A 22656-nucleotide genomic window follows, 5' to 3' on the forward strand; every position below is an offset into this window, starting at 1 on the left:
TGTCGTAATACATCGTAATACAAAGGCCTACATTATTGATGTATGATTGAATTTGAATGTATTTGAAACTTTCGATTCATAGTGTTTGAATTACAGTATAATGTTGAGCAAGTCAAGACTCTTCATGGAGTTTCATGGGAATCAATTCTGTTCCCTTTGTGTTTGTATCTGACTGCTACACTCTCCTCTCCTCTCCTCTCCTCTCCTCTCCTCTCCTCTCCTCTCCTCTCCTCTCCTCTCCTCTCCTCTCCTCTCCTCTCCTCTCCTCTCCTCTCCTCTCATCTCCCCCTCCCCTCCCCTCTCCTCTCCCTCTCCCTCTCCTGCAGATCCTGATACCTATCTCCCTCTACGTGTCCCTTGAGCTGGTCAAGATCGGCCAGATCTTCTTCATCACCAATGACATTGATCTGTACGATGAGGAGCTGGACAGCCGTGTGCAGTGCCGGGCTCTGAACATCCCAGAGGACCTGGGCCAGATTGAGTACATCTTCTCAGACAAGACCGGCACCCTCACTGAGAACAAGATGGTGTTCCGCCGATGTACCATCATGGGCACTGAGTATCCACATTGTGAGAAGGGTAAAGCTTGGCCTATTTTACCCCCTTACATTAAAATCACACGCACGCAATGAATCCGATTTCTCTGCAGGTGGAGCTCCTCCATCATTGCTCCTCATAGTATTTATGCTGTGTAAAACTGACTAAACATCTCCTCTAACTTGTTGTCCATCCTGAATATCTATAATCCATTTTTGACAGAGAATTCTGGGCTGTCTGGCACTTCTTGATTGGATCTGCATGTGAATTTTCAATCAATATAAACACAACGCCCCCCTCTTCACAGAAAACATACTAAATCCATTTCTTCATTGAGCCCCTTTGGGAGAAGGCAGCGGCCGAAGCGTTTTTTCCTGAGTGCGGGTCAATTTATATTTGATTGGATCTGCATGTGAAAATGTACTTGTGATTATGTAGTTGCTATATGAATTAAGGATGCATTGAGGCCACATGCTTCTCTCATCGGATCTTGATTGGATCTTGAATGGGTTTTGGGTGCATTTACACCTGGATTTTGCTTGTGATGTTTTTCTCTATTCAAATACAATTTCATCGCCCACACAAGGCAGGTTATTGCCAGATAAGATGGGGTGAAATAAAAAGTAGAAATGCAATGTGAAGACACCAAACACCCAAACACCTTCATTCTCCATCTCCCTCTGCAAATGCACTCATGATGAGAATTTCAGAAACATCACCACCACCACCAAACGTATTTTTGTGGATTTGCAGCCCTCCGTCTTGATGAGGCAGATTCAGAGGACGAGGAGGAGGTCATCTTCACCCGCCGGCCGCGCTCCCCTCAGGCAGGATGGACCCTGGATGCTGAGGACACTGACCCTGAAGACACACAACATTTCCATGGCAACCGACGCAGCAGCAAGGTCGCAGCGAGCGCCCAGAGGGATGTGGCCTTCAGCGGTCCACTTGTGAGACGATTGCTTATATTTGGCTTACTTAAAGAAAATCCTATATACTATTTTATCTTATTAATTACTTACTAACCCAGCCCCCTCTTAGAGTGTTCCAGGTGTTTTTAGCTACATCAGACAACACCTCCGATTAGCATGTTAGCTAGCAATGCTAGTCAATGAGGAATGAAACCATAACTTCACAATCACTTGCAAGCCGTTCTACTTCCAGAGCTGTAGTAAGAGTATATGAATATGTAATTGTACTGTCTCAAAGTGCTTGAATGGGATTTTGAAAGCAATGGTTTCATACCCTATTGACTTTCATTAGCATTGGCTAACAAATGCAAAACAGGAGGCTGGTGCTGACTTGTCAGAGACTCTGATGTCATAATAGTGGACATGATGTCATAATTGTGGACATGATTAGTGATAAATAGGACATGCCTCTAAAAAAAAATCACTGAACCTTCCCTTTAATGAACAACATTCTATAGGATGACAGCAGTCAAGATGCTTTGCATTATGTGTTTAAGAGGAAATGAGTTAGTCTTTCCCATTGAAAATGAGTTCTTTGAAATGTCACGTCCTACCAATGTACACCACCATAACGGTCTACAATGAGCTGTTTAAGAGCACATTAATTATTTGTCTTTAAAAAAAATCATTGGCTGATTAAGTTCAGATAAATATTGTATGAGTGGCCAAAATCCATCTCTCATTGATTTTTGATGGAGCAGCTCCAGGCTGTTCATCAGTATGACCCAGGTGGGTGCTGCACATCAGGCTGTTCATCAGTATGACCCAGGTGGGTGCTGCACATCTCCAGGCTGCACATCAGTATGACCCAGGTGGGTGCTGCACATCGGTGGTGGATGAGTTGAGTGAGTTCCCTCCCCCTCCCTCCCCTGATCTGTGAAGCGCTTTGAGTGTCTAGAAAGGCGCTATATAAATTCAATCAATTATTATTATTTATTATTATGAGTGCTCGTCCTGTTTCTAGCTTTGGAATTTGTTGTCCAATGGTCAGGTAATTCGTTTCCGAGTTCAAGCTGAGGTTACATTAGGTCGCCAGTTAAGTTAAGTTATCCTTTATTTATCCCCATTTATTATTATGAGTGCTCGTTCTGTTTCTCGCTTTGGAATTTGTTGTCCAATGATCAGGTAATTTGTTTCCGAGTTCAAGCTGAGGTTACATTAGTTCGCCAGTTAAGTTAAGTTATCCTTTATTTATCCCTATGGGGAAATTCATCCTCTGCATTTGACTCATCCTCTACTAGGAACCTTCCTAGAACTAGGAGCAGTGGGCAGCCGCAGTGCAGCGCCCGGGGACCAACTCCAGTTCTTTAGCCAGTGCCTTGGTCAGGGGCACTGACAGGTGTATTAACCCTAACATACATGTCTTTAGGTGGTGGGAGGAAACCGGAGCACCCAGAGAAAACCCACACGAACACAGGGAGAACATGCAAACTCCACACAGAAAGGACCTGGGACGGACCGGGGTTCGAACCCGGGACCTTCTTGCTGTGAGGCAACAGTAACATGGTTGACCTTAGAAGTCCCTTACAAGTCCTCAAATTGCCTTTTGTTTACTCCAAACTCACCTTTCCAGTGACACAAGGCCTCGTGGTCCCATGCAGTCTCCATTGCAGATGGCCGAGCTGCTAGACATCAGTGATGAGCACAACTATTTTGGCTCAAAGCTGTGCCTGTGTCTGTGAAGGAACATATGGTCCTGCTGGGCTACATTAAGCATGGACTACTGATATCAGTAAACGTGCACTATAGGTTAGTCATCTTGGTCTTGATACGCAGTACAGTAGCTGTGTTTCTATTTTTGCCCACAGGGCAAAGAGCACAGGCAGTCGCTGTGACGGAGGAGCAAGCTGAGACGATTACAACTCTTGTGTTTGTTCCAACACAGCTCCTGGTCCTGCTCCTCCTTCGCTCTTACTGACACTGTGCCACTAACATTATACAGAATATCTTCTTAACCAAGGCTATTATAAACTAAAGTTCAAGACTAAAACTAGGTGTGGAAAAACATTTTATAAAAACAAAAACTAGACTTTAGGAAAAAGACAAAAACGAAATGAAACAATGTTGTGTACTTAGAAAAATAAAATAACATAAAAATACAGAAGATATCTTAAGATTTACTCGTGGTCGATTTGGTCAACTTTGCCAACACAAGCATGAAGGCATTGGGGCATTATGTTTATTGAGAATGGGACATCTATGACTGGGAGTCAATTGTCTTCGCAAAATATTGTGTTTGTTTTGTAATCCCTATTTTAGTTTAAATCTTGCCCCTGACAAATACCCCCCATAGAATAATAATAATAATAATAATAATAATAATAATAATAATAATAATAATAATAATAATAATAATAATAATAATAATAATAATAATAATAATAATAATAATAATAATAAATACTGAAACTAATAAGAATGAAACTAAAATAACTTAAATTAAACTGAATTAAAAACAAAAACAAATGAAAAATACACATCTATAATAACTCTGATCTTAACATGTTATTGAAGATTCTCTCTTATTTCTCCAAAACTGTAAATGAATAAATACTTCCTCCCTTCCTAAAAGTCCCATCCTGTCACATCAGATCAGATCAGTGATTGCTGATTGCTCAGAGTAGGGGGCGAGGAAGGAAGGATGAACTTCACAGTGTGTGAAGTGAACACAGCAGCTATTAATTAACGAACTGACCAACCTCACGCCAACAGGAAACCGAGGTGGTTCCAGACAGGAAGCTGCTTCAGCGGATCAGACGGCCGGAGAGGAGCAGCGGCAGCAGCCCGAAGACAGATCCCCACCTGGACTTTTTCCTCTCTCTCGCCATTTGCAACACAGTGGTGGTTTCCACGGCAACAGCTCAGAGACAGAGGGTGAGCGCTCCGCCTGCTGTGGCTCTGGAAGGGAAGCAGCGATGGAGATGCAGCCAGGGCGTAGTGAGAGGGAGAACGCCAGGCTGGACGGAGAATGTGTCTCCTTGAAATGCCCTCCGTTATCCAAAAGGCATATTGATGTCCGCTTGCAAAACCGTTGCAAAGGTTTCACCTATAGCAAACATTGTGGAGAAACTATTGATTTCCTTATTCACTATTTAACGATTTGAACGTATCGGCTCTACGAACTTGTTGTCCACCGATCTGTCTGTAAGATTGCAGAGAAATCCACAGTTTCAGCAGCGGCCGTCACAGTTGAAGTCGGCATTCTCCTCTTCAACTTCACAGATTTAGTTGAATTTCACATGCTTGCTGGAATTGCGAGCTAAAGTTTTCACTTCTTTCATCAGTGGTCAGTAGTGATTTCCATAATTGCTCTTTAAAGCCCCAGATGAAATGGCTTTGTCTGCTCTCTAAATTAACCACACAGTGAGGGCAGATTCGCAGGGGGAATGAGGGTTGCCCTTATTAATTTGATTACCCGTTGCTCTGGACTGTGCTGTTCTGACTTCTGCCGGATGGGAGAAAGTGCGGTGCCTTCTCTCCCTAGAGTTTGTCATTGAAGGTTAAAGCACCGAAAAGAGTTGTTTTTTCCTCTTAGCCACGTGTGAACATCTCACCATTTGCAAGGTTATTTTTAAGTGGCTTTGTTTACGCTCTCAAAATGCAACTCTTCTCGGGCCAAATGAACAAATAAAAACAACCTTAAAATAGTGATACCATAATAATAATAACAACTCCTGTTTTCTTTTTGCTTTCTTCAAGATGAGTGAATTTCCACGCTCCTGTCAGTCAAGCGACCCGTTGGAGACCTTCTCCTACTTGGCCAGAAAGTTGGGCTCCCTTCGCCAAACCATCGCCTCCTGGCAGCCCATGTCCAGGAGGAGGTGCTCTTTGTCTCAAGGCTCCATCATAGAGGAGGACCGTTACGACGCTTCCGCAAAAACGGACGAGTGCGGAGGCCTCAACGCAACACAAGCTGCTCTCCGTACGGAGTCCCAGAGCAGCAACGCAACACAAGCTGCTCTCCGTACGGAGTCCCAGAGCAGCAACACAACACAAGCTGCTCTCCATACCGTGTCCCAGAGCAGCGAGCCGTGTTACGAGGCGGAGAGCCCGGACGAGGCAGCCTTGGTGTACGCGGCCAAAGCGTACGGCTTCGTTCTGCTGGCCAGGACCCCCTCCAGCGTGACTGTGAGGCTCCCAGGCGGGGAGGAGCTGCTGTTTGAGGTGCTGGACACCTTGACCTTTGACTCCCACAGGAAGAGGATGTCCGTTTTGGTGCGACACCCGATCACCAGAGAGCTCGTGCTCTACACTAAGGGTGCCGACTATGCTATCATGGAGCTACTTGGCACACCCTATGCAGGTAAAGGTTTTTGTTATAATGCATTTATTACACAGTTATTACTCATTATTGCCATAATAATAAGTATATGTATGTTGTCATATCCTTTCCAGAGCATCTCAGCGGGAACCAGAAGAGTATTGCAGCAGACACTCAGAAACACCTTGACCGGTATGCAAAGGAGGGGCTACGAACCCTTTGCATTACAAAGAAGGTGCATATTCAGATATATTACTATTCATTCAACTTTTCTTTTTTTTTTTTTTTTAGCACAGGAGCATCTTTTCATGTGTCTACTGTCTCTGCGGTGTGGGTGTGTCTCTGCGGTGTGGCTGTGTCTCTGCGGTGTGGCTGTGTCTCTGCGGTGTGGCTGTGTCTCTGCGGTGTGGGTCTGGCCCAGGTGCTGAGTGAGAGCGCGTACAGAGACTGGTCAGCCAGCAGACAGGAAGCGCTGGCTGCTATAGACAACAGAGAGGAGCTCATCATGGACTCTGCCGCGCACCTCGAGACAGACCTCACCCTGTTAGGTAACACGTGTCAGCTACACACACGCACGCGCGTGCGCGCGCACACGCACGCGCGCACACGCACGCGCGCACACGCACGCGCACACACACACACACACACACACACACACATGGAAGTCTCCGTTCAAAAATACACATTAAAAAAATCAGAGAGATGTCACATCATACCCTCTTCCGGGTTTGACACGGGACCTAAGGGATTTCATACCCCATTCATTTTCCCTTAGACGTTTCATAAAATCCTTAAATAAAAAGAGTTTTACTTGAGCGGTGGCTCTGTGGTAGAGCTGTCGCCTCACAGCTAGAATATCCTGGGTTCGATTCGCTGTGAGTGCTGAAGGAGTGCGTGCCCGTCCGCATGTCCTCGAGTGCCCACCGCCCGGGTGGGGTAATCAAAAAAGGGCCTTTCTGTGTGGAGTTTGCATGTTCTCCCCGTGCCCCCTGGGGGTTTCCTTCATATAGGAACCCCTCACCAAAACATGCAATATCCTGGATGCTGAAGTGGTGCCTCCTCGTTCGGGGCGCCTGTTCGGAGGGAGGGGAACTTGTTGGAATAGCGTGATCCTCCCACGTGCTATGTCCTACCGGTGAAGCTTCCCCTGTCAGGTGAAAAGAAGCGGCTGGCTAACTGCCCATGTCTCGGAGGAAGCATGGAGCCAGTTTCAGCTCTCCCCAGATCGGCAGAGGGTGGAGCAGCAACCAGGAAAAATAAATGAAAAATTAGCACTAATGGGGGATAAAAATGAGATAAAAAATGTCAGCCGAGTAAAATGTTCTATGGTCTCTTGTGATTCTGAAGCTGAATCACTTGGTTTGTCTTTAAATAAGGATTTTAAGAAACGTCTATGGGGGAGTGAATGAGAATTCACTTCCTCAGGTCCCATGGGTGATCTCGCGATGGCGAGACTTAGGCGTTCTATATTCCGACATTTATTATAACATTCTACGCTCTGTCTATGGAATCAAGTCAGCTGACGTCTAACATGACATGACATATAACATAACATGACATGACATGACATGACATAACATGACATGACATGACATGACATGACATGACATGACATGACATGACATATAACATATAATTTGTCCCCCAGGGGCCACGGGCATCGAGGACCGTCTGCAGGAGAGCGTCCCTGAAACCATAGTGGCGCTGCGGGAGGCAGGGATCCAGGTGTGGGTGCTGACCGGTGACAAGACGGAGACAGCCCTCACCATCGCCTATGCCTGCAGGCTGCTGGACGAGGGAGACCTGGTGTTTAACATGAGCTCCAAGAACAAGGTAAGGAGGACACCGTCTGTTGGAGAAAAATATAAGTTCCATTGCCATTTCCTAATCAATAAGCTATAATTGCATACACATAATTAATGCTATAAACGATGACATGACATACACATTATGACATGACATCTGACATATAGATTCACCCATGACATCTCACAAATGCATATTTGCACTATGCAGAGACATATAACTAGCTTATCAAGCAGGAGATTTCTCCCCTTTGCTCTGGCCTTCAGAAACTCAGCATGACAATGGCCATGAGACAGGAACACTTGCTGATACAGACAGGCAGCACTGTAGGCTCCAAGTCAAGTCATCACCCCCTCCTCTCTGCTTTTCCTCCTCCTCTTCTTTTTACAGTATAAAGCGTATGTCAAATTGTGACATCGCGGCTGAATAATTGACTCTGTATGACATATCAGATGTGTACATTGAGATTCATGCCCTCTGTCAATATGCATATTGCAGAGAATATCTGGTATTAAATATACTTTTATGGTAAATCTTCCTGGACTCATTGGTTTCAATTCATTTGGTATTAGATAAGCTGTGATATACATTTACATATACATTTAGCGGAAAGAATAGATTTTATTCTCTATCACCGTCTGTCTCACTGAAGGTTTTTCTTTTCTTTACTGTTCAGTGTTCACTGTCAACTGGATGAGAAATGACGGTGCATCTGACACATTTCTTACAATACTAATGGAATTTGAATTAAATTATTATTATTTTTTGTCTGCTTTAAGGTTTAGACCAGCAAATAAAAGTGCCAATCTATTTGTTTGTATTAATATTATTGATATATTAATATTATGGCTTTGCAGAATCAGCACTTTCCAACTCTTGTATCAAACCACTTAAATTACAGGCCCATTTTGTTCCAGTGTTTACAAGCAATGCAGTATAAACTAGTTCTACTACTGCTGCTGCTGTAACGGTGTTGTTGTGTTGGTGGTACTTGCAGCATCCCATGTTAAGGGCTTGCCCAGGGGTGGATACGAACCGCCGACCTTCGGCTTGGGAGTCAGACATGCTAACCACTGCACCAAGAGAGCTAGCTCCCTTGGTGGAGCTGATTAACATGCCTTTATACTGGGGAGTGAGTTTAACCAATCCACTCGCTACCACACTGGACTCACGAGGAATCCGCTCTGAGTCACTTCGGGTACACTACTACTACTATTACTACTACTGCTACTTTCATTCATTCATTCATTCATTTTTATTTGTTCCTGTCATGAAAATGCACAATTATACAGTATAAATTTGCTTACACAATACATCACAATACATGTTTGAAATCAATGCTTTTCATGACTGAAAAGGAGCAGAAAGAAGAATATAATTCTTATTTTTTTTATCTGCCCCTTACTTGAACACAAATAACCTTAAATGGTCTGTCATCTACACCATCAACACCGTGATTACAACAACATAAACAAACATACTTCAAAATACATTATAATTTATACGTCGTCCTTGCATAATAAGCCAATCAATTTGAGAGTGTAAGAAAAGCTAGTAAAACTAATGAAACAAGAAGATACTACAAACATACAACAGTAGCTTAACAGGCTCCCCAAACCGCGGTTGAACACTGGACCTTGAAATACGTAGATGAAGGCAAGAAAAACAAAACCACATTTCTTCACATGTAGTTTGTTTCAGACGGCCTTCGATAATCCTTCCGTTTAGCCGTCTCCTCTCCAAGCGCCAAAGTTCAAGAGACATTTCCCCGTGTGTCTTTTTCTGCCTCCAATTTAAGTGGCCCAAGCTTTGTGACCACTTTGACTTCAGCTAAAGGTCAAAGCCTCACATTTCCATGTGAGAGAGACATGGGGGACGGGATGTGGGCCCTGCTTCTCTGTGGTCATTAACCATCCTGGACCCTTCAGAACAAGCTGGCATGTCCAATCATCCCTGGCCTCAAATAGACTGAAACCACCTCTCAGCTGCTCCTCGCCTCTCCAACACGGATACACGTGGGCAGCTTTCCAGCACAAAGGGCCGGCCCCGCTCCTCTCAGGTGATGAACGGGGCGAGTTACCCCCCAAAACAATATCTTATGCTTTCATATCTAATTAAGGGTCCAATATTCAACCCTCACAGGAAATACCCCTTCTCTCATCAACAAGGGTGGAAGCATATTTGGCAAATTAATGAACAATTTGTACCGCCATAACACAATGACCAGCGGCGTACCTGAGGGAAGCACTCCTTCATCACTCTGCCTACTACACCTAATGACATCCAGCCGGGAGTAGATAGAGGAAATACAAATCGGATGTGACCCCCAAACATCGGCACGTCCGATCTCCCTCCTAGAGACACTGCGGAGCGCGTCATCATTCAGAAGCCACGCCCAAAAGGGGGGAAAACAAACCCCCTCCCCCTCAAACCTGGCGTTCTCCTATGTCGCGTGCATGGTCGCGTGTTGCACACAAAGATCATATATAGGGAAGATGAACTTACTTCCTTGACAGCTAGATCCACATTTTTCTCCTCGTCCATTCTCAATGGCTTCCTTGTTTTGCTCGGGAGTACAAAAAAAACTTGAATTGCTGATTCTTCTTTGTTGTCTGCGCAGCCCCACCACACAACAGCTTTTAGCTATGTTTAATTCAAGGAAAATGACGCTGGTGTGTGGGAGTGAATGGGGCGCTTTCCCCCGTGATGGGCGTGGCCTATTTCATGCAGTGTCTCTATAGGCTACGAGGTAATTGCTCGCAGTCAGACATCTTGGACATTACTCGATCGGCGGCGTAGCTCTTTTGCTAACACTTTCAGCGGGGTGCTTTTTGTCTTGTCTATCTCTTTGATCTGTGTATCTGTATCTCAGATATGCCATTTTCCTCCTAGTGTGTTTAATTCGCTTTGTTTGTTGATCCCACTAACAACACACGTCACATGGCAATCTTCAGACACGTCAACAATTTGCATTTTCCTCTGGTCAGCACTGATCACTTTCTATGCAAATGAACGAATTAAATTAATAATTTTGTTCCAAGCTGAGATATATAATTAAACTGACACCCACTCTTCCATATTGACTGCTGGCATGAAACTGTAAGCACATTATGGCTTAATATTGAAGTTAGGAGTCATCTTAGGACATCTGCTTAAAAGAGTTAATTTGATGAGGACAGAATCATTTGGCTTTTCAAATACTGGTGCAGTGCCCGTTCCCCTCCCTCCCCTTCCCCCCATTCACACATCTCTTCACCCCAGCACTGCACTCTGTCGGGTTCCCAGCAGCACACCCCACAATTTAGAAGTCGATCGGATGAACGGATCTCGAGATAAACTGCTTTTTGTGTTGCCTTTTAGGTGGCGCTATGACTATGCGCGCGTCGGAATTGCACAAAATTCTGCAGTGTACATCATCGAGTCCCTAAGCGCACTCTCCGAGGTTGAAGTCAATCCGATATGCGAAGGACAGACAGACAGACAGACAGACAGACAGACTGCCTTCATTAGACAGATTGCCTCACAAAACTATTCACTGCCAAACAAGTCATTGATATTTGATATTTAGTGTTCAGATCTTGTTTGTTTTAATGGTGTAATGAGACACACAACCACAGAGGAACCACCCAAATAAGCAGACGGTGTTTTGGTGCTTTGCAGCTCATGTGTGCGTCCGCCCTGGACTGCGCTCTGGAGGAGGTGAGGCGCTACGAGGGCGACCTCCAAGCCCCCACCATGGCTCTGGTGCTGGACGGACGCACGCTGGCCATGGCTCTGGAGTCGGACCTGCGGGACCGCTTCGTGGACCTGGCCCGGTGCTGCCGCTCGGTGCTGTGCTGCAGGGTCACGCCCCTGCAGAAGAGCACCGTGGTCAAGGTCATCAGGGAGAAACTCAAGGTCATGACCCTCGCCGTCGGTAAGAAGCGCCAGGAAATGTTGTCATATTGAGATGTGGCACTCTTAGCCTTTGGATTACAGTGTTTTGCAAAAGTATTTCAAACCCCTTGACTTTTTGCATGTCATTGAGCTATTTAACTTATTTTTCTGGGATTTTTATTCTAAATTCAATGCAAAGCACTCTACACTATAAAAGTGATACAGTAGATAACAGAATTGGAGACATATATGTTAAAGTGTAACATTGTTTGCATACGTTTGCATAATATAACTCTTATACAAACAATGTTATATTCAACGCCTTTGCTTTGCTTGGGCAACATATATTGTTAGTCTTAAGATGTCATAGTTAGATTGTTCTGAACAATGTTTTCCTTAAAAAAAAAATCTTTTGAATTTGTCTTTCTTGCTAACAAGACTAGACTACGAGACCCGTGTCCCTGTTCTCGATGTTCAGGGGCTTTCACGCGATTGTATTTGAGGCTGTAGCCTGTAGTACAGTATGTGCAGCATGGTGGACCCTCTATCAGAATACGTAAGCACAATGTGGATGCAGTATGGGAGTAACAGGCATCCACGATTAAATTATGGATGACATTAGAGTCCGGATCTTGAGTTGCGTATAAAATATAGAACATGAGTGAAAATGTAGAAAAGATTTATAGAAAATAATACAGACTAGAAATCTTTAGTAAATGCATTTTTGGAATAACTCAATAGCACAGGTCTGAACAGCTTTTCAAGGTATTGCATGTTTGATTAACCCATTGATACCTGATGCAGCATTTGCGTGTATATCCCTTTGCAGCATTTGTGTGTGTATCCCTTTAAGACCGCGAACCGTGTGACGCGGTTCGCGGTCTTAAAGGGATACACACACAAATGCTGCATCAGGTATCAATGGGTTAAGCTGATATTCCCTCTGGGATTTCAGGTGATGGTGCAAATGACGTCAACATGATCCAAGCGGCTGATGTGGGAATCGGGATATCCGGTCAGGAGGGGATGCAGGTCAGAACTGATGTCAGGTCAGAACTGATGTCAGCTCAGAACTGATGTCCGCTCAGAACTGATGTCTTTAGCTTCAAAACATCTTCTCCCTGCCTTTTGTGCTTACTCATCCAAATATCTGTCACCCGCAGGCGGTCATGGCAAGTGACTTTGCCATATCCCGCTTCAAACACCTGCAAAAGCTTCTGCTGGTTCACGGACACTGGTGCTACACTCGACTAGCAAATATGATCATCTACTTCTTCTACAAGAATGTGGTGAGTCTTGTATCTGCATTTTAAAAAGAAATATGCTGCTGTGTAAATAAACACTTTTGGCATGGGTTTCTCTCAATATCATCCACAATTTGAGGTTGTTCACCACCGGCCTCGTCTCTGTTCCACCCAGGCCTATGTGAACCTGCTGTTCTGGTATCAGTTCTTCTGCGGCTTCTCGGGCGCCACCATGATAGACTACTGGCTACTGATTTTCTTCAACCTCTTCTTCACCTCCCTCCCGCCCATCATGTTCGGGATTATGGACAGAGACGTGTCCGCGGAGATGCTGCTGGGTCTCCCTGAGCTGTACAGGACCGGGCAGGGCGCAGGGGTCAGTGATCGTCTCACACAGCACAAGTCTCTTTATTCTTAGCTGGCCTGTTTGGTAGCAACATCTAATCCATAAATCTGTTATATACTGAATCATTGCTTTCAGGGGTTCAATTTATGTATTTATGTGGACATAAATAAATATTTCAAATGTGCATATTTTAGGAATACAAGTTTTCAACATTCTGGATTGCCATGCTAGATGCCTTCTATCAAAGTCTGGTCTGCTTCTTTATTCCATACTGGGTAAGAGAGAAATGGGAATATATCCTACCTAGATACTTGGATTACTCCTTAGTTACCATGTCTTTTATTGCCCAACTGCTTTCTGAGTATGACTCACTTTCGTCTTTCAGGCCTACCAAGATTCAGACATTGACGTTTTTACGTTTGGAACTCCTTTGAACACAGTTTCATTATTTACCATCCTCCTGCATCTGTCTATCGAGATCAAAACCTGGGTGAGCGCTGGACCGATGCCATATCAAATTTTTGCAATATTTCTGTAGGCTATCTTTTGAAATTGTTTAAATTGCTTATCTGTGTTTTGATTTGACCGCGTTATTAAAACAGAGAATGAGCATGTCTCCCATAATAGTGTAATTGCTGATGATTGATTTCTCACATTGGGGTGACTTGTGTGTGACTTGTGTGTGACTTGTGTGTGACTTGTGTGTGACTTGTGTGTGATGTGTGTGTGACTTGTGTGTGACTTGTGTGTAGTTGTGTGTGACTTGTGTGTGACTTGTGTGTGACGGGTGTGACTTGTGTGTGACTTGTGTGTACTTGTGTGTGACTTGTGTGTGATGTGTGTGACTTGTGTGTGACTTGTGTGTGACTTGTGTGTGACGTGTGTGTGACTTGTGTGTGACTTGTGTGTAATGTGTGTGTGACATGTGTGTGACTTGTGTGTACTTGTCTTGCAGACGGTGGTTCACTGGGTAATCATGCTGGGCAGTGTGGCGGTGTACTTCGTGGTGACCCTGGCCTACAGTGCCATGTGCATTACCTGTAACCCTCCCTCGAACCCGTACTGGACCCTCCAGACGCAGATGGCGGACCCCATGTTCTATCTGATCTGCATCATCAGCACCGTGCTGGCTTTGCTGCCCAGGTACCATCAGTGTGTCCACACTGCGTCTGTCACTCCGTAAAACCCAATAAGCCTGATAATTGCGTACTGGCACTAGCGATGCTGCAGCCGGGAAGGGGTGGGGGGGGGGGGGGGGGGGGGTACGGCTTAACAAGTCAGACAAGTGTGAGCCAGCGCACGGTTGGTGCATCATGCAAGTAACCAGGAAGTAGTGGTGATTTTCTCGCTATAGTAAGGTGACCAGATTTCTCAAATGAAAATCGGGGACATTTCCACTCCGGCAATCAATATATCATTAAAATATCCAATGTTATTACCTATGAAATAAAAAAGGGGGATGATTCCAGTTTCATTTATTTTGATATTTTGTTTGTTATTTTGAAAATCGGGGACAGCTCCAGCCGGGGACAGGTCCCCAAAAACGGGGACTGTCCCTGAAAATCGGGGAGGTCTGGTCACCTTACGCTATAGTAGTATGGATTCAATATTCTTTTAGTGTTCAAAAGTCAGCATCGTTTTACACACCTCAATAATGCATGGACTGCAAACAGGCCCGGCTCCAGGTTCAAGTGACTGAGGGGGCAGGGCTCCAGGATGAAGTGACTGAGGGGGCAGGGCTCCAGGTTCAAGTGACTGAGGGGGCAGGGCTCCAGGTTCAAGTGACTGAGGGGGCAGGGCTCCAGGTTCAAGTGACTGAGGGGGCAGGGCTCCAGGTTCAAGTGACTGAGGGGGCAGGGCTCCAGGTTCAAGTGACTGAGGGGGCAGGGCTCCAGGTTCAAGTGACTGAGGGGGCAGGGCTCCAGGTTCAAGTGACTGAGGGGGCGGGGCTCCAGGATGAAGTGACTGAGGGGGCAGGGCTCCAGGTTCAAGTGACTGAGGGGGCAGGGCTCCAGGTTCAAGTGACTGAGGGGGCGGGGCTCCAGGATGAAGTGACTGAGGGGGCAGGGCTCCAGGTTCAAGTGACTGAGGGGGCAGGGCTCCAGATTCAAGTGACTGAGGGGGCAGGGCTCCAGGATGAAGTGACTGAGGGGGCAGTTAGAAATTGTGAGCCTCCAAGCGCCAAGACTTCTGCTTCCGTGCGCTGCAATTATTCCCATTCTCCCAGTGACTTTTTTCCTGTCCCGTCCCAATCACCTGATTAATAGTGAATTTACTCCCAATCCCGCGGGAATCCCATGAGACTCCCGAAAAAATGTCAGCCTCTACAACACACACACACACACACACACACACACACACACACACACACACACACACACACACACACACACACACACACACACACACACACACACGATGAGATTCCTTCTATAAGCCTCTAGGGGGTTTTCTAAATCTCACCCTCACAATTTGCTTCTTCATTTTGTTTCTGCTGCTTTGTTTTATCGTGCAAAAAAGTGACAGCAGAGAAACAGTGACTGAAGCGATGACTGCTGCGGTTCAGAGACAAATCCAGTGCACTGAAACAGTGAAACAACACTGACTTCACTGGGAATTAAAAATTTATAAATAAAAAACACAAATAGAACAAATATATAACTTGAATTCAGAAAAGGGGTCAAATATACATAAATGCTGCCTATACAACTTTCAAAATTTAAATAATTCTCGGTGCAAATCGGACCAGATCTGCTGACACTGATATATCTGTGATCAGGCCAATATCAGGCCGATAATATCAGCCAACCATATCGGTCGGGCTCTACCTGTCATTAAATCATGTTAATTGTGACGGTCAGGAATGACTGCACAGATGCGTGTGAAAGAGCTGATATTTAGTGTGCTGAGAACGCTCTGATTTACATCAAAGGAAACGCATCTTTTTCACTGGCCTACTTTCCCCCCACCACGCTCTCTCTCTCCCCCAGGTACATGTTCCACGTGCTGAGGAACACTCTCGCCCCCTCCCTGCTCGTGCGAGCCAGGCATCTGGACCGCTTGGACCCCTCCGTTAGGGAGCGCTGGATCAAGGAGTGGAGGGGCTTCAGGAGCCCGGGGGACGCCAGCAGGCTCTCCGGGCGGTCTGCCTCTCCCTCGCCCACCCTGGACACCTCCACGGACATCATATACCCCCCCTCTCCAGACCCCTCTAACATCACCGAGGCTGAAATCACGCTGAACGTCATCACCGAGAACTGTCAAAGCCCCCCGCAGCGCGCAGAATCAGAGACCCATTGGCATCTAGATGGGCAGAAAGACACAGGAGCGCTGCACTAGGGCGATTATTTATTTAGGAAAATGTAGAGACTGTACAGATTTTCAACTGGCTCATATCTGGATATGTCCCAGTGTATATTTTATTTTATTTTTCATGTGCGTGTGTGTGTGTGTGTGTGTGTGGGGGGGGGGGACCTAAGTACAAACAGAACATTCTTTCTCTCGTCTTGGGACAAATCATTATTTGGGGTGATGAGTTCATTTTGTAATGATTTGTTGGGGTAGAAAGTGGTAACTGGTATCCCAGTATCCTGCTACCTGCCCTTCCAAAAAGTCTCACTTTTCCAGAATGCTTAGTCTCTTTAAGATATTCCCCTCCTCACCTAGACAACTGAATGTAACTTACTCATCAATGGATACCACACAATGCATCTTGGTCTTTGTGGTTTGTATGCACTAGCGGCTTGCAGATGGCATAACGTGCTTATGGTATTTCCACTTCACTTGTTGATATCTGTACACCTTATGTAGCCCCGCCCACTTGACCCACTGTATAACGACTTCCTGTTCAAAACGCCGGCTGTTTTACCTCAAACTCATCTGACTCACCTGGTCAAACCTAGTTTGACTCATGAGTCAAACCTAGTTTGACTCATGAGTCGGACTAGGTTTATGAGTCACAGGAAGTGTAAATACATTCGGAAGTTCCGATTGTATTTACACTTCCTGTTAGTCTCTCAAGCCAGACGGTCTCTTCTACATAAGGTGAATAGGGCAGTTATGTATGATGGTGGCATGATGGTTTCGGGGAATAAAATGGAGAATTTGTGTGTTTTTTTTAGGCTGGGCCTGTGAGTAATTTTGTGTCTTTTCGTCATCTTTATGTATCGTAAAATGTTCCATGGCAATAATATGAAAATAGTGACATTTTGTTCATTTTTTAAGCCCCACTTCCTTTTCAACTTCCTATCACCTATAGGCCTAGATAAAACAAGGAGAGAAAATGGTGAAGAATAAGAACGAACTTTACTGCTACAAAGTCTGTTGCTTTTACAGCTGAAAATGTGAACCAGCCAAATCCACTTGTAAAAAGAGTATGCCTGAGTTAGTTATCATCTTTACTTCATTATACTGTAGTAGCACTGCTTATATAACGTCCCACTGTCTGCACAATGCTGCCCTCTAGTGTGAAATGGAGAAGCTGCAGAAAGGTCAAATGGGACAAAGTCATGGAAAATAGACTTAACAGTGTTGAAATCCCTTCAAACAGCCCACTAAGAACATGCTTTGATTGTAATACTGTATGAATGTTAGAGCCATTGACTTTGAACATAATTTCTTATTGAGAACTAAATACAACATGAGCAAAACAAATACAAGTTACATTGAGCCATATCCTTACATTGGGCTCAGCACTGGTTTAATGCACGGGCTTACAGGGGCTAAGCCCCAGGGCCCAGGACGTGAGGGAGCCCGAGGCTCCAAGGCATATGTTTTCATGGGCCCCTCAGCTGTGGTCTCTGGATCAGCGAAGTCTGACGTGTGTGTGTGTGTGTGTGTCTGTGTGTGTGTGTGTGTGTCTGTGTGTGTGTGTGTGCGTGTGTGTGTGTGTCTGTGTGTGTGTGTGTCTGTGTGTGTGTGTGTGTGTGTGTGTGTGCGCGCGTGCGTGCGTGTGATAAATAAATAAATACATAAATAAAGGAAGCTTTGTAATCCAGCCTTGAACTACAGTGTCCTTTTGAAGACTAACTTATTGTGTGAAAAAATGAAAGGACTTCTTTGTGAAAAATGTACATTTTGATGTCTGCAAGTTCTACTGTTTTCCCCCCATGATCACTAAGACTTGGGAGTTGGGAGAACAATTTTCAATTGCCAAAAACCTTTATTATTATTGTTCTGTGTGATTTGAATACATTTCTATGCGATTCAATTTCCGCTTTGTTTTTTATTTGGTCTTCATGGTCATATAACAATTTATACATTAATATAACATCATTGCAGCATACATGATATTCAGATAATCCAGGTTGTCCTGAGTTTTTTTTATAGGTTATTACTTGATCGTGCATTACAGGATTGAGGTTATACATGTATTAATACACAAGGAGACCAGACGGACCAAAAATAGGGAAAAAATGGCTTCGTCGATATCTCCGAAACTCAGCAACTCATACCGAAACATTCTAGATGGATAAATAGCACTACAGGTAAGAGGGAAAATATGGGGTGAACTGTCCCTTTAATACACTTGTGTTATGACTGGCAGTGTAGTCTGCTGGAAAGTGTCCAATCAGCTTCAGGTAAGGTGGATCTTCCTGTTGGCAACCACTTCTCCTATAAAAGCCCTGAGTCGCACAACATCTGTATGAAAGGTGGTGGTGGGGTTTGGGGCAGTTTTACGCAGGGATGGGACAGCTGTTGTTTGCAGCCTTCCCTCATACGACATAGGCTACTGTATTTTCAATGGAAAAATGTATCTAAAAATTCTATGCTCAATTGATTTGAACTACATTAATACATCCTTGGTAAGAATATTATGTATTTGTGGGTTTGCTGTGGTTTCATGTAGTGTGCTGTCATTTCCTGCTGCAGTCTGAATTCTGTTGGTGCTTTTGTCCCACTGTAGTAGTAATCTATACAAAATGACAGCTATAGGCTAGTTGTTGATATGCTAGCCTACTCTTAAACTGGTTGCTCAGCTTTTCCTGAAAGTGGGTCAAGATCAGTATGCAGCAGCAACAAAACTGGCTCAACAAGTTTGTTTGATTCAAGTTCTGTGTTCGGCCACAGCTATGCCGTTTTACGTGCGATCAGGCTGAAACTTCAGGGTATGTAAAGGGTGAAGTGACGGAGCCGGATTTTCTAACTAGGCTAATGATGTGATGTCATCAGTGATGATATCATCAGTGATGATGTCATCAGTGATGTCATAAGGGCGCACACACACAAGGAGGCATTGTGGCATTGTGACAGGCCTCGAGTGCCCCCCCCCCCACCACACACACACACACACACACACACACACACACACACACACACACACACACACACACACACACACACACACACACACACACACACACACACACACACACACACACACACACACACACACCACCATGTCCCCTGAGCAATCCAGCTCCTGCATCCCCATGGTCATTATCCCACAGACTTTACTTGATATATTACATGGACTTTTATATGGTCATTTTACATGGACATTATCCCTTGGACACACACACACACACACACACACACACACACACACACACACACACACACACACACACACACACACACACACACACCCCACCCCCACCCCCGAGGAATGAATATTTTACATAGACTTATTATTTACATGTCACTTTAAAATATATTTTACTTTGCACTTTACAACTTATAATGTGAAGATAATCTATTTTCTACTTCTTCTTCTTCTTCTTCTTGCTATTTGTGTTTGCTATTGCTGTCCTCTCGCTGCGCTGCTCAAAGACAAATTCCTCGTTTGTAACATGTTTACTCACTATAGCTATTAAATCATCTTGAATGTTCTTCGTGGCCTCTCGTACAGCTCCGCCCACTGGCCGCGTCATCATGACGAACCGAAATTGCTGTGTGCTGCTGTGCTCTGCTGTGCGCGCGACGTGCATCCGCGCATCACATCACTGGATCACAGAGGACAGGCGAGCACTGCCTATACAGGTCGGCATGCAGGGAAGAAAGGAAGCTAACTAGGTTAACAGACCTGCTTATTGTCATAATAAGGACAAAACCTCCTATTCCAACAGCTTCCGTTGTTGGTCACAGGCGCTACGATGCCACAATGATACAATACGGCTGCTGGTAATAACGTAGGATGAAGAGCAACTGATGATAGCGTTAGCTTGTTAGCTTAGCCGAAATAGCCAGCCAACCAGCCAACGTCAAAAGTGCGCAACGTACGCTACTTCACTTTCACAAAAGGTGAGAGTTGACTTTTGTTGTTGTAAAGCTATATCGTTGTCAGCGTTATAAGACGCGTAATGGTTTGTGTAGATAGGCAAGAAGTATGTTCTTGCTTTCACAACAGCTATTTCACATTCCTCTTATGATACATACTGTAGTGTTAAGCAAGAAACATGAACCACAGAGGCGTTAGCTCTCGGCAAACTTAACGCTATAGCTAATGTTAGCTTATTATTACTTAGTCAATTTAACGTTAGTCACACTAGCTAAAATGACATGTAAACTACCCACTTAGTTTGCTGGGAGTCTCTTCCCACGGCACACCAATCAAACATTCTACAACAAACACAGATGTTGGTTGAACCTTTGTAGTTGTGTGTCATGGCTAGAGTGCCACCACGGTTTAATTCTTATTGAATTGAATGCCTATCTAACTCGGACTATAAATTAATATGTAATGCCTATTTAACACTCCTCCTATTCGTGTATATATTGTACTGCACTTGCAATGTTGTGATTGTCCTTGGATATTTTCCAATTTCTTTATCTCTAAATATTGGCTGCCACTCTTTTCTTTCTCCCTGAAATTGTCCTCATCTACAGCTGTTCTCCGTCTAAAACATCAGTCGTGATCCTGATGGCAGTGATATCAGTTATCAGATATCACTGGAAATATGCAATGTTTTGCGATCCCTAGTCTTTGTTGATTTTTTTGATTTTATTATGCGATCAAACTAATACTGTCTCTAAGATAGAAACAGGGAGCTAATCCCTGAAGCTTCAGCTTCTCCATATTTTTGGTAAATCCAAAGAAGGCTTATCTCACTTATGAACTAAGTTGTGAAATATAAATGTCAAGCATTGTAGGATCGTTCTTTACAGTTTCCATCAAATTGGTTTCATTTTGACAGTTTCCTGTTTAGGCTGTTTTAAGACATTATTGGTACAGTGAAAACGTCTACATCCGCTTTAGCTTGGAGGCTTTTGGTGTGGAAATTGATTTATGACATGTGTTTAACAGTAGCCTGGCTAGTTTATCAGGGCTTGTTACAAGAGGAAAGCATCAGCCAGGATGGCCATAATGTGTGCAGCAACATTTCTATGTAGTGGGTCGCCTGGTAGAACGCGTACCATTAAGGCTTAGTCCTTTACACAGCCAGCCCGGGTTCGAAACTGACCTGTGGTCATTTGCTGTATGTCCTCCCCTCTCTTCCTTCCTGCTTTCCTGTCGCTGTCTAGCACATACTATCCTATCAAGTAAAGGCAAAATGGCCAACAAATCTAAAAAATAATCTAATCTTAAAAAAAGTTTATGTAATGACTGTGAGTCCCGGGTGCTAGCAAGTAAGTTGGTTAAACTCACTCCCCAGTAAAAGCCCGCTAACCAGCTCCACCAAGAGAGCTTAGCTCTCTGGACATAGTGGTTAGTGGTTAGCGTGTGCGCTTTGCAAGCGGGAGGTCGGTATATCAAATCGCACTCCACTCCTGGACAAGCCCTTAACATGGGTTGCTGCCAGTACTGTCAAAACAACACCGGTTACATTTAGTCTTCTCACAGTTGTAAGGTGCAATAGTTCTTGACTCTTGCTAAAGATTTGTGATATAATTTGATTTGTTCCATTCATTGCATTGTTTTTTCTTTTAAATAATGGATGGTATAAACAAATTACCAATGTATGAATCAGTGCGTCTTGGTTGTTGTCTCGAGCCTGCCGTGACAGAATGTTTTTGTTTTTATTTTATTTTACAAGAGTGAATTCGGAGAGTAAGTAAGACATACATTTTTTTCCAGTGTCAGCCCGCATAGGCTTACAAGATACTACAAACATAACATACAGGAGCTATTCACCTTATGTAGCCCCGCCCACTTTTGTGTTATGACTTCCTGTTCGAAACGTCGGCTGTTTGTTTACCTGCTCAAACCAGAGATCATCTCTCTGGTCAAAGCCAGTGACTCACTGGAAGCAGGCTGCGGGGGGATAAGCTCTGCCACAGGAAGTGTAAACACCCAATCGGTTGCGATTGTGTGTTTACACTTCCTGTTAGTCTCTCAAGCCAGACTGCCTCTTCTACATAAGGTGATACTGAAGTCTACAATCATCAGACATAGAAAAGAAATCGGGACATTCTTCAGATTAAATTGGACAAAAAGCCTCTATCAAAAAGTGCATCTATCTATCTATCTATCTATCTATCTATCTATCTATCTATCTATCTATCTATCTATCTATCTATCTATCTATCTATCTGTCTGTCTGTCTGTCTGTCTGTCTGTCCGTCTATCAATCACCTTAACTTAAGGTTAACTTTGTAATCCTTTTCCACTGTTTCGCAAAATCTTGCAATTGTATGTCACACATGTTGTCCTTGTGTTGTTTCAGACTGAATAAT

At 44.3% G+C, this 22656-nt stretch overlaps 1 protein-coding gene across 1 annotated transcript in view; it reads left to right on the forward strand.

The window, feature by feature from the left end:
- The window catches only part of atp10b (ATPase phospholipid transporting 10B), a 34542-nt gene extending 16571 nt beyond the window's left edge, over positions 1-17971 (forward strand). The window contains exons 7-21 of the mRNA XM_083652548.1: positions 327-579; positions 1291-1487; positions 4221-4382; positions 5208-5811; positions 5904-6004; positions 6191-6317; positions 7418-7602; positions 11236-11491; positions 12407-12483; positions 12615-12740; positions 12871-13071; positions 13236-13316; positions 13427-13531; positions 13997-14184; positions 16032-17971. Coding sequence (XP_083508674.1) covers positions 327-579; positions 1291-1487; positions 4221-4382; positions 5208-5811; positions 5904-6004; positions 6191-6317; positions 7418-7602; positions 11236-11491; positions 12407-12483; positions 12615-12740; positions 12871-13071; positions 13236-13316; positions 13427-13531; positions 13997-14184; positions 16032-16380 — 3012 coding nt within the window. The 3' untranslated portion in view covers positions 16381-17971. The remainder of the gene's footprint in view (positions 1-326; positions 580-1290; positions 1488-4220; positions 4383-5207; positions 5812-5903; positions 6005-6190; positions 6318-7417; positions 7603-11235; positions 11492-12406; positions 12484-12614; positions 12741-12870; positions 13072-13235; positions 13317-13426; positions 13532-13996; positions 14185-16031) is intronic.
- The last annotated feature ends 4685 nt before the right edge of the window (positions 17972-22656 follow it).

Source organism: Poromitra crassiceps (genome assembly GCF_964638095.1).
Source record: "Poromitra crassiceps genome assembly, chromosome: 15".
Classification (NCBI taxonomy): Eukaryota; Metazoa; Chordata; class Actinopteri; order Beryciformes; family Melamphaidae; genus Poromitra; species Poromitra crassiceps.